The sequence below is a fragment of the Myxocyprinus asiaticus genome, chromosome 5 (assembly GCF_019703515.2).
Source record: "Myxocyprinus asiaticus isolate MX2 ecotype Aquarium Trade chromosome 5, UBuf_Myxa_2, whole genome shotgun sequence".
Classification (NCBI taxonomy): Eukaryota; Metazoa; Chordata; class Actinopteri; order Cypriniformes; family Catostomidae; genus Myxocyprinus; species Myxocyprinus asiaticus.
Window position 1 is genome coordinate 26,633,530 of NC_059348.1, and position 13,363 is coordinate 26,646,892.

The 13,363-nt window shown below is 42.4% G+C and overlaps 1 protein-coding gene across 1 annotated transcript in view; it reads right to left on the minus strand.

Moving 5' to 3' along the window:
• LOC127440278 (F-box/LRR-repeat protein 7-like) overlaps positions 1–13,363 on the minus strand; it is a 71,202-nt gene continuing 57,839 nt past the window's right edge. Inside the window, exon 5 of the mRNA XM_051696764.1 lies at positions 1–2,420. Within this exon, the coding sequence (XP_051552724.1) occupies positions 1,684–2,420 (737 nt within the window). The 3' untranslated portion in view covers positions 1–1,683. The remainder of the gene's footprint in view (positions 2,421–13,363) is intronic.

A 13,363-nucleotide genomic window follows, 5' to 3' on the forward strand; every position in this document is an offset into this window, starting at 1 on the left:
GTATTAATGTAATCATTTTAATTGTAATCATTTTTTCTTTTGTACACATTACGCTTTTTGTTGAATTGTTGTGGAGGATTCAGACGATTTTCATTCCAGGGCTGCTTCATAGCTATAGTCGAGTCAGGGCCCAGAGTCTGATGGCCGACCAGGTTATGGGGCTCCCCACAACTGATTCCACAGCATTTCTTGGCCTGGGTCCCCATGATGACGACTGCTAACTCGAGTCATCGAGTGGCTGTAGAGCTTCTTCAACACAAGCTAACTGATCGCTTCCTCTGCCAGAGAGGGCCAGGGTCTGAGGTGCCTGGTGCAATAAGGCCAACCTCTGGATCTCCTGGAAGTGTGGTGGTTTGATGATTATTTTCACCATCTTCTGACAGTGGGCAAAGGTCTGTGCAAATGTGTGGGTGTTGACTGCACTCTCTCCTCGATAACTAAGAGGTGATGCTGAGGAACAACCATGTTGCTGTCAGACTTTATGGCCATAACAGTCTCAGGTTGTATTTCAGGCTGGTTGGGGTCAGATTTTTCGTCACAAACCGCAGCGGCAGAGTCAGCTGGTGGCACGTCAGAACTCTCCTCCTTTTTGATGACGTCAAGTGGTGTCATTCCGATCTGTCCTGGATGTCTCTTTGGGTGGTGTTTTCAATGCTTTTGGGAAAGAGTCACTCTCAACTTCCTTTTGCCCCTAATATGGCCGTTCATCTTCAGCGCCTTGGTGACATCTTCAGTAGAAGAGAAGTCTACATATTCACATCCCTTGCTCTGTTTGCTTTCCATCATCACTAATGCACCTGCAATAGTCCCAAAGGGACAGAGCATGGAGTGGAGCTCCTCACTGCACACTGTATTGCAGATTCTGCACATACAGACTCACCCCAGGGAGACCGATCTTGTTGTCTCGTCTCTCTCCTATCTAGCATTTTTTGGCCTATGGAAATCTGTGGGAATCTTTTCTGCATTCTGTCATCAGACAATTTAAGGCCACCTCCTCAGTGGTCACCATCATGTTACTTCTGAACACAACCCCAGTCAGAAGTAACACTACTGTAATGCATTTTCTCATTCATGGACCCAGGTGTATTTCAAGTTAGCAACACAAAAGTAAACATCACAATTATCTTTAATATGGCTTAGACCTATTTATTCCACTGTGGTCTTCCTTTCATTAAACACATAAAACAAGCAGTAATGACCATTACAAAGGTAAACATCACAGTGAAAATGACACTAGTCATATTCCTAGGAAATGAAACCAATTATTATGCTTACATGATGAAACACAAAGCTAAACATTCAGAACAGGGATTTAAAATGTAAACATGTAAAAATAAAATGTAAAAAAATCCTGGTTAACGTCACATCATTTCAAAGCGTCAATAAACTGCATTTTTGATCATTAATTGCTTGATATTTTCTTTGAAAATACACATTTCTATACACATTAAATGTAATACAATCTGACATAGGCAATATGAGTAATCCAAAAATATAAGTAAATAAAAACATAAATATATGGATAAAAAAATGTCTTTGTTAAGATTTCTCCTAACCATGCAAATTAAATACAAAGGCGCAGCAGTGGAAATCTCATTTACATTTGTTTAGCAGAGAAGTCACTCTCGCAGGTCAAAAGAGATTATTTTCTCAAATCCTTCTACAATTCCATATTTCTAGCTCTTAGAAAAAGGCTGGATTGGTATGCTCAATGATGCAGCGTTTACAATGACGTTTGACAAAGCGCAGAGCCTCAAGTGGCACATCACAGTCCTGTACATTCAGCATCTGAAGGTCAAAGCAGTTTGCCGCCACAATCTGCAGCCCATGGCCTGTTATACTTTCGCATGACTTCAGACTGAGTCTTTTCAGATTGAAACAGTTTAGTGCAAGCTGCTCCAGGCCTGCGTCTGACACCAAAGGGCACTTCCCAATGTCCAGGGACTTTAATTTGAGGCAGTTTTTGGAAAGGTGCTCAATGCCATGGTCTGTTAGACCCTCACAGCCACGAGCATTCAGGTAACGCAGTCTGATGCAGTATTTGGCTACGTAACGCACACCCACGTCAGTGATGCGGCCGCAGTGCGCTATGCTGAGGTAACGCAGATGGCCCTCAAGTTTTGCAATCTCCCGCAGGCCAAAGTCACTGATGAAGCGGCAGTCGCTGACACTGAGTTCACGCACAGACGGGCAGTAGATGACCAAGAAACGCAGACCCTCATCAGTCAGGTGCACACAGCGGCGTAGGTAGAGGTGAGTGAGCTGAGTACAGTGGGCAGCAATGGTGTGCAGGCCTTCGTCCTCTAAAGCAAAACAGTCCGTCATGTCAAGATAGCGGATGGAGATTTGCTGGCCATGAAGAGGGGAGAGTTTGACTGACACATCCCGAGTTAGACTTATGCAGGTTACTTTAGAGCACCCTACAGAGAACAATGAGAGTAAAGAATAATCACAGCATAAAACAGCTATCCAATCTTATCTGCACTGTTCAAAGAGCAAACATGTGTACAAAGAAGTACAAAGAACTTTATAATATAATAACAATTATATTATAAATTATAATTTCTTATGTACCTATCAATGGGTCCTTTTTGTACCTTTTGGGTATTATAGTACTCTTAAGGTACTGTGTATGCACATTTTTGTTCCCTAAGGAACAAAACAAATAAATGTTCCTTTAAAGAAACACAATGACCCCGTGTACACCTGGTATTAAGGTGTGTCTCGGGTGATCTTATCACATGTGGTCAGGCGAGACATCTTTGTTTACACCTGGTCATTAAATGCGTCTCCTCTGACCACTTGTGTTTGGATTTCGAGGGTAGGGTCTCTGAAATCATGACGACATACATCAATCAATATGTCATTGTGTTACTGTATGATAATAAACTGTGAAAAAGTCAGAAAAGACAAGGAAAGTTATGCTGTTTCTCCCAGATGCAGTTCAAATTTAATCTAAGCATAAAAACAAAATTATGTTGCAAAATTATCTGTTGTTTTAGAGGAGCACCTGTGTTAGCAGAGCTTAAAATGTGTGTGCTTCTTATCTGTGTCCTTGCATGTTGATATCAGACACACAGAAGAAGATCTGTGTATTTTTCTTGCTTGTGTAGGTATTCGCTTATAAATTTTTATTTTTTTTATTTTGCTTTTATAGCAGCAAGTGACCAGCAAAGTTTCAACTCTTGTTGTAGCGCAGTAGTTGATTGACAGGGGAGGGGTGGCACTTCGCTGCTGTCGGGGACATATTTAGGATGAATAAGCATTTACACCTAAAACATGATGTGGTTACTTGCATTTTTGACAACCTCTCCCTGTGGTTTTTGTGATCCGAACACAAAATACACCTGAATACATCTGTATTCAGCTCTGATATCTTGTGATTGGATCACCCAAAACGCATCTTAATAACAGGTGTAAAAGGGGTCAAAAGGTCCTTTTGGTACAATTACGTACCCAAATGAGTTAAAACAACTAACTAGAGGTACAAAAAAGGTCCCCTTGAGGTTACTACCCCAGTGACTGCCCTTGTACCTTAAAAGTATCGTGTTTTTTTCTGAGAGTGTGGAAATAAATTAATTCTGAAATGTATTCAAAATTATGGAATTTTTTCTGAACTATTTGTATGTGATGTTTCTATTGATTCTTAATCTTAAAAGACTGAGAATTTTTCATGTTTGTAGATGCATGTTAAAGAACTGTACCGTAAAGCCTTTATGTAACACCATCTCAGAAAAATATCTGCTCTGCTCTCCAGAGGTGGAAAGTAATGAATTACAACTACTCTCGTTACAGTACTTGAGTAAATTTTTCTAATTTTTCAAAAAAAAAAAATTAAAGTATAAATAAATAATAGTACTTTTACTTTTCCCTGAAAAATGAAGAATTCAACTTCGCAACAATTATTTTTCACCACATTTACAAAGTACAAAAAAAAATATAAAAAACATAATTTTTCTGAAATTTTGGGAAGAAGAAAGTTCTAAGCGCTAAATCTGTTTATAAACTAAAATGCGCTGTGCGTGGCATGACGGAAGCCCGCAGGGCACAGCATCATGAGCACAGCAGCAGCTTGCATAAACTGCCGCCGGTGTCCTCTCTTCCCTAGCTTCTCCAAGACTTTCGGCCTTGTCACTATACAAGAACTGTAATACTGTGATTTTCAGCATATTTCATTTTACTCTGGAAAGGAGCCGTTCATTCAGGTATGAGGGAACCTTCTAAACATGTTTAACCACTGTTCAAACTTCACTTGTTTTTAAGGTAGGCAATGTTTTAACTGTGTCAAACATTAACCCAATGTAGTTTGACATATACAGTATGTGGGGATATCTTGTTTACTTGCTACTATATGTCTAAAACAAACTTTTTATATACCTTGGAAAGATACAATGCCAATAGTGTTGGAAATAAACGGGGACTCATACATTTGGTGTCAAAAATGCCACCGAAATGGACAAAAATATCCCCGAAATTCAAAATATGGAGGCAAAAAAATTCCTATGCAATGAGTTCCTGTGTTTTATTAATAATATCTGATATAGTTACAATTACATACATTGCGATCTTCTTTTGACTTTTCACTGAACATAATTTATTTTCCCGCCATCCGGTTCCTCACACCACCACGTGCACAGATGGGATCTCCGCTTCTATCAGTCTGCATCAGTTCTGTATTGTACTCCCGCGTTAAATTCCGTAACCGTTCGCCCCCTCTTGTTCAAAATAAACTGTCCTAGCGGGTAACACTCTTGCTCACAATGCTGTATTGCACTTTCCTGCTCTGTGCTGCTGTTTATCTGTCTGAAAAGTCTCACCCCCTAGAGGCCAAAAGTGCGCAAGGGATGGATGTTATATAAAGAAGGTATGAGAAATCACAAAGCATAATGTAACCAAATGCTACAATTTACATAATAATAACATCTCAAAATGTTAAATAACCACAATGTTAATTAAGACTTTATTATTACAACTGTAATACAATAATACATATACAGAACAACCAATTTTAGTGTTTGAATCAATCATATCTCTCACTAAACACTGTGTGAAATGTTTATTTTTGCCTTATTTTATTCAGTTGGCATGTAGGAGTTCATAACAGTTTGCTTAATAATCTCATTCCATATCTGGATAATTGCTGCAATATCATAGAGGATACATTTCCTCCTCTATGATATTGCATTATATTAGTTTTGTACAGTATGTTAACTTAATAGCCAAAAATACTTGGACATAAGTGAATGAGAATAAACCTGAAATAGGAATGTGTTTCAGTCACAATGCACATTATGTAGTTTAGAGATGATTTAGAGACATTTAGAATGTTACATATGGCTATTTCTCTTTAAATAAATGTTGTATTCTTAAAATATTCTGTTTGTCCAAGAATCCTCTTGCAGCAATGCAGGTCTTTGGCATTTAGAAGCTGCTAGTTTAGGATCTGTAAGGAGTCTGTTTCTCAAACTAGAGACTGATTTACTATTTGTTTTACTTTTTGTCTTTTTGTTGTGCATCTGGCCGTCCACTTTCCTCTCTATCCTGGTTAGAGATTCTTTTTTCAAAACAGTAATGCATGGAATAGCCTTCATCTCTCTAAAACAATAGACTTTAGGAGAAAATAGAATTTCAGAAGAAATGTGTTTCTTTTTGCCTATTTTTAAAACCAAAATTTGACTTGCAAGTGTAAATCAACTTGTAAAAATGCAATACCTCAGCAAATGGGGAAAAACCTCACTGTATTGTGATTTCTGCATGTTAGCGCAACCATTTTCAATTGTTCTTATAATAAGAACATTTTCTTGAGTACCAAATTAGCACTTTAGAATGCTTATGTAAGGAATAGGTGACACAGGATATGTTTGCCATCACGGGTAAAGAACAAATGGAAAAGATATCACTTAAAACAATTATTTCAAACCGTAATAATAATTGGAAATTATTTTTGTGTTCTAAAAATGGAAGCGTATATATACTACTCTGGTGGCCAAAAGTTTGGAATAATGTTCAGATTTTGCTCTTATGGAAAGAAATTTGTACTTTTGTTCACCAAATTGGCATTCAACTGATCACAATGTATAGTCAGGACCATCGGCATCGCCAGGTCATTTTTCCAGGGCTTCAGCCCCGAATGTTTTGACTGTAGCCCCGAATGTAATTTTAAATGTAGGCTACGCAATAATATTGCTACATTTTCTTTGAAGTTCATGTGACGTGAGTTAGATACAAAATTTAAAAAATACTTTTTTCAAATAGTAATGGTGCTGTTTTTTACATCAGTAATGTCCTGACTATACTTTGTGATCAGTTGAATGCCATTTTGGTGAATTAAAGTACCAATTTCCTTCCGAAACAGCAAAATCTGTACATTATTCCAAATTTTTGGCCGCCAGTGTATATATAATATAATTTTCATGAAGTAACTTGTAACGTAATTACTTGAGTCGTTTTTCAGCAAGCTACTTATTTACTCTTACTTATTTCTTCAGTAGCAGTACTTTTACTTAACCCTTTCATACACACATCCCATTTTTCCGACTGTCACCCCCCGGCATGAGTTTTTTATGTGCTTGAAATTAAATGTATCCTGTAACCGTCTAAATTCCATCCTTACGCAACAAGCCAATCACAAGGCATTTTGTTGTCACGTGACACTTCGCGGCTGGCACGCCAGGAGGACAGAGTGTAGTCGAGTAAACTAGGACACATTTAGCTTTATTTTCAATTCAAAACGTCAAAAAATTTAAAATATCTATAAGCTATAATAAACATATTAACCTACAGTTTATGTTGCCATTATTTCCACTTTACTTGAGCCTTGCATTTCACAGGTTTGTGGGGTTTCACAGCTGATGCACACGGGAGGGCTAAACATTGGTGAGTAAATGTTAAGCTTCATTTTCACTTCAAAACCTCCAAAAAACATGCATAGACTATAACAGACGCATGACTTAAATCTGTTTGTCCTACATATACAGTCTTGTAATTCGTTATGGCATTAGTTTTGCCGTACTGTACAATGTCATCATGCCCTTTCACTGCCTTCGTAATCTGTTTGGCAATGCTCTACTCAGCACATTGCAGCATTTATTATTGTTTATTTTGTTGTGTTCACTCATGCTCACTTTGATTAAAAGTTATTGTTTTAGGATTTTTTAATAGGATATATTTTTCAGCTAAAGTTACGGTAGGACTGCATTGGTATTGATAATAGTGTTGAACATAGTATTACAGCAATGAAACCATATATTATCTTTATTCACGATTAGCTGCTCATATGTTTCACCATGAAGGGGAAAATACTATGTGATGTAAAATATCATAGATATTTTACATCACTTTGTTAGAGACATGTCAATTCAGTGTTATTAAAATAATGGTAAAGAATTTTCATAAATGATTTCAGTAAATTAAATATGACATTTTTTAAATTAAATTAATCAATAACAATAAAATATTTTGATGGTAAGTAAATAATATGAATAAATAATAACATTGCCTTATCTTTTGCAGTCTCAATAAGGTTTCAGAATGTGGTACTCCACAAAAACATGGGCTAACACAAAAGGTGAAAAATGTTGCACAGCTCTCATGTAATTGTTGAGTACCTTACTACTTTACTACTCTGCTTTATCGTTGGTCATTTTGCAGGTGATCATGGTCATTCTCATCCTATTTGCCCTCACAGTACCACAGGCCCCGTAACATTGCTGGGAGAATGTGGCACTGGTATACCAGTATCCTTCCTCACATAAGGCGGTGGTAAGTCCATTACAACAGAATTAAAGATCCCAAGACCCTCATAATGCTGAATGTCTGTGGTGGATCCGATATAAATAATCATGTCTTGCAAATACTGAATGTGCATGTCACACACACACACACACACACAAAATAATGTGAAATCTGTTTCTTTTTGCAGGTATAAACTGATGAAATGCCAGCCTACCCTTCCACTTCGTCACTGATTCATCCATGGAGAGTTATTTTTATGGAACAAAAACATGCTGAAAGGTGTGTTATTCACTTGTAAGTTGTCTGCATGATGTAAAGTACTATGTTACTTGGCTCTGCTTTATCAAGAGGTATAATGACATATTGAATAATGATGAAATGTTAACAGTTTTATTACAGTTATGGTTAAACAAAAAACACAAATTTCATAAACCATAGTAATTTCAAATAATTTTCAAATAACAAATTTAATAAAAAATAACAAAAATAAAAAACAATATACATATAATATTTACTAAGTAGTATGAAATAACATTACATATTAACTATAAAGAACATTTAAACAACCTTTTATAGGTTCAATAATATTTGAGTGTGTGGTACTCCTCAAAGCAAGGAGTAACAAGGGAGTGTTGCATGGCACACACATGTATTTTGTAAGGTGCCTTTTCTTTTGTCTTCCGTGTGCTGAAGAGACAGACTTTGCAGTGCCGCCTGGTCCTGCTGCCCTGGGAAGTGGTTTGAGGAACTTCAGAGGGGAAATGCCTGGCTGTCAGATGCAGGGGATTGTCTGAGGCAGGACGGCCCCCACTGCACCGATACCGTGGTGAACTGTGCTCCTCAAGCAACCCTCTCATCAGGTTGATCCTGAGTTGCAGGGAATCAGTGGTATGCCCTATCAATAGTAAGGGGCCAGTAAGGACATGACGACGGACCCAGAGATCCCAAGTCCCTCGTAGTGGTGGGTGTCAGTGGTGGATCCAGTGTAACCAGTGAGTACATCACACAAAACTACAATATAAGCTCAATTACATTAATCTCAGTCTCATTTACATTAGTCAGAATCCACTTTGCCAGCTTTCCTTTCACTCGAGATGATGTTTTCTCCAGCTGTTCTGCGGCGTAGCGGTTTGTTTCCTGATCTCCTCAACAAGCTCCTCTGTTATAAACATTTTCAAACACTAGACCTCTGTGGGAGATGCAGGTGTGGTCTGAATTTCAGGGTTAACCCCCACCCCCCCCCCAAAAAAAACCCCATTTCCAGGAGAGGCAAAATTGCTGTAGCCCTCCAGCAGGAAGTGCTTACCTCCTCCAACTCCTTTGGTGTTGTGCGTGCAGAGGATGAAGCAGTGGCTGAGACATCTTCAGAATTAAAAAAAATATATTTCTCTGATCTCCTCATCTGGTAATTGTTTTCTTTTAAAAGGCAACATCTTTTTCTGTGGCAATTGTGTAGATAAAACTGTAAATAAATGCAATTAGCTAAAGAATTTGTGTGTGTAAAATCTGTGATGAGCACCAGTGCGAGTCTGAGGTAAAAGTGACATGCTGTGACAATTGTCATCGGGGGAAAGGGAAGACTACAAAGCATTCAAAAAAAAAAGAAAAAGAAAGAAAACTATGAAGCATTACTGATGTCAGTCCTTTATTTCAGATTCTTAGTTTTTATACAAAACATCATCTTATTTACTACATTAAAAATTAGTTATTAGATCCTCAAATATGTCAAACATATGTGTTTATATAACTTTTATAATGATCGTATTATCGAGATAAACTTAATTATTGATAGGCTGTGACCATGGCCATGTTTGTTTACATTGCAATGCAGACTTCAGAGTCCAGACCCTGTCAACATAATATTTGTTTCATGTGAATACAGCATTACGTTTGAAAGGTGATTGTTTTTCTCAATTATTTTTGCTGCTGTCATATACCAATGTGAAGATATGCGCTGTAAACTTGTATTCTAATATCTCTGTGTTTATTTGAATGCCCGTTACATACATTTATTTTATCATGTGTTTGAAAAGACTGTTTGAGCAGCTATTTTAGACATAAATGGCAAACACTTAGCCAGACTCTCTCTCCATAGCGACAGCACGACAGCAGATTCGGTGAGTTTCTTAGTTAGTTTTTCCCCTATTATTTACAGTGTATGTACATGGACAGTAAACTTGTATTCTTCTATGTTTGTTTGAATGCTCGTAACATAAAATAAGCATCCTATGGTTAAAAAGACAGTTCTAGCAGCTGTTTTAGACATCTTAATGACAAGTGCTTATCCAGTCTCTTTCTATGTAGCAGTACAACAGCTGATATGGTGAGTTCCCTATCTGTCACTCACTCGACATTGTGTCGATGTAGTGACACTAGGGGGTCACTCTTGGGAGCCCGAGACACCTCTGGTCTTTGATAAAAGGCCAATGAAAATTGGCGAGTGGTATTTGCATGCCACTCCCCCAGACATACGGGTATAAAAGGAGCTGGTATGCAACCACTCATTCAGATTTTCTCTTTGGAGCCGAACGGTCATGCTCATTGAGCTGAATACTACTGTTCATTCACCTCTGCTGGATCTGACCGCGCATTTCAGCAGCTGCTCCCTCCTCTGCACTGGTGCACTGCAGAGAACGCCCCTGGGCGCTTCGGCAGAAAAACAAGAGAGTATATTTTCAGAAAGAGCTTTTCCTCCTCTAAAAGAGTATATATTTCTCTAAAAGAGCGGCATACACGAAACGTCTTTTTAAAGACACGTCTTTCTAAAGATGCCTTTCCGATTGTGTGTTATTCCTGGTTGCGGTCGTTATCTCTCAACTTCGTATGGTCATGATTGCTGTCTTTCGTGTCTGGGCGCGACCCACACGGAGGCAGCGTTTGTGGATGGTTCATGTTCTCACTGCGAGAACATGGCCATGGCAACACTGCAGTCGCGGCTTGCTTTCGCCAGGTATCCCCCCGCGGATCTCCCATTCCCCAGCACGCTCGTCTGCCCCAGTTCGGCTTCTGGATGAGTTCGCCGGCTTGTCTCACAGCGAGTCTGGCTTCTTGTTCGGAACCCGTGAGGATGATGAGCTCTCGAGCGCAGCATCGGAGAGTGGGCTTGTCCAGTCGGACGCAGAAGCCTCAGCTGGGCTTCCCCCTTCGGGGATGATTGCCCAGTCACAGGCCAATGCCGAAATGACGGACATGCTTTCCCGGGCGGCCACGAGCGTCGGGTTAGAGTGGAACCCTCCGCTCTCCCCTGAACCCTCGCGGCTTGATGATTGGTTCCTGGGCTCGCGGCGCCGCTCAAAGCAGCCACGCCCCGCTCCAGTGCCATTCTTCCTGGAAGTGCAAGAGGAGCTGATGAAGTCGTGGGAGGCACCTTTTACTGCCCAGCCCCGATTCCGCAGTTCCCCCGCTCTCACTACCCTCGATGGTGGGGTGGCCAGGGGCTATACGGCGATTCCCCCAGTGGATAAGGCGCTCGCGGGGCACCTATGCCCGCAGAGCGCCGCCACCTGGCATGGACACCCTAAGCTCCCGTCCAAGCCCTGTAGGCTTACGTCGTCCCTGACACCACCCGTCTCACAGCCGGCGCCTAAGAACCCATGGAGGTCCTCAAAGCGCCCCTGAGACGGGCGACCCAGGGACGAGGGAACTCACTCACGTGGAGCTGGTAAAAAGACCACTCCATCCCCCGGTGGAAGGCCAGGCGGAAAATCTTTTGTTGCCTTTTTGTTTGATTTCGCCACATGCCCAAATGGCTGCGGTACCCAACAGTTCAGCAAAAGAGCGGCTTCCTTCCTCCCTGGGTCACATACCCGGTGTGTACGGTCGTCACCACGACTACCATCCACAGGTTTTTTCTTGCAGGATTGGCACTCCAGCGGTGGCCTTTCCGCCCCTGAGTGCCCAGCTGTGGCACACAGCCGCCCCCGATGTGGCAGTCTCTGCGGGTTATGAGGACAGGCCTCTTCCTCCCCCGTCCCAGGCTGTTCCGGGGGTGGTCACAAGGAGCCAGGTAAGTGCTTCGATGTCCCTAGACTCAGCACGGCCACGACGTGGTGTGACACCTCGAGCTCCACCCCGCCGCGAGGCCCCACCTGCCGGTACATCCGACGACGTTGTCCCCTTGGTCCCCCTTGTGCGGAACTTGGACGCATGGCTCGTGCTTTCCAATCCGTCGCGATGGCTGATCCGGACCATCCAACTCGGCTATGCGATTCAGTTCGCCAGGCGCCCGCCCAGGTTCAGCCGTATTCACTTCACCTCGGTCAAGAGTGAAAACGCTGCCACCTTGCGCGTGGAGATGGCACCGAAAAAAGGCGGTGGGTTGCGGCCAATCTTGGACCTGCGAGTACTGAACCGGGCTTTACACAGACTCCCGTTCAAGATGCTGACACAAAAACGCATTCTGGCGAGCGTCTGGCATCAAGATTGGTTCGCGGCAGTAGACCTGAAGGATGCGTACTTCCACGTCGAGGGTCAGGCGTATCAGTACAAGGTCCTCCCTTTCGGCCTGTCCCTGTCTCCTCGCATCTTTACGAAGGTCGCAGAGGCTGCCCTTGCCCCGTTAAGGGAGGTAGGCATTCACATTCTCAACTATCTCGACGACTGGCTAATCCTAGCTCATTCTCGAGACATGTTGTGCGCACACAGGGACCTGGTGCTCTCACACCTCAGCCGACTAGGGCTTCGGGTCAACTGGGAAAAGAGCAAGCTCCTCCCGGTTCAGAGCATCTCTTTTCTCTGTTTGGAGTTGGACTCAGTCTCCTTGACGCCGCGCCTTACGAACGAGCGCGCCCAGTCGGTGCTGGCCTGTTTGAAGGTGTTCAAACAGAAAACAGCGGTTCCACTAAACATTTTTCAGAGGCTCCTGGGGCATATGGCATCCTCGGCGGTGGCCACCCCGCTCGGGTTGATGCATATGAGGCCGCTTCAGCACTGGCTCCAGACTTGAGTCCTGAGATGGGCATGGCGCCACGGGACATATCGCGTGGTCATCACGCCATTCTGTCACCGTCTTTTCAGCCGTTGGACCAACCTCTTGTTTCTACGGGCAGGTGTTACTCTAGAACTGGTCTCCAGGCACATCGTGGTCACGATAGATGCCTCCAAAACGGGCTGGGGCGCTGTTTGCAACGGGCACACAGCTGCCGGCCTCTGGACGGGTCCGTGATTGCATTGGCATATCAACTGCCTCGAGTTGTTGGCAATTCTGCTCGCCCTGCGGAGGTTTCGGCCGTTGATCCAGGGCAAGCACGTGTTAGTTCAGACAGACAACATGGCAATGGTAGCATATGTCAACCGCCAAGGCAGTCTGTGCTCTCGTTGTATGTCACAACTCACCCGCCGTCTCCTCCTCTGGAGTCAGCAGCACTTCAAGTCGCTGCAAGCCACTCACATCCCGGGCAACCTCAACACTACAGCGGACACTCTGTCACGACAGGTTACCCTCAGGGGAGAGTGGAGACTCCACCCTCAGGTGGTCCAACTGATTTGGAGTTGATTCGACAGGCACAGGTGCACCTGTTCACCTCCCAAGAATCCTCCCCACTGCCCGCTCTGGTACGCCCTGACCGAGGCCCCCCCCCGGCATAGATGCCCTGGCACACAGCTGGCCCCCTGGCCTGCACAAATATGT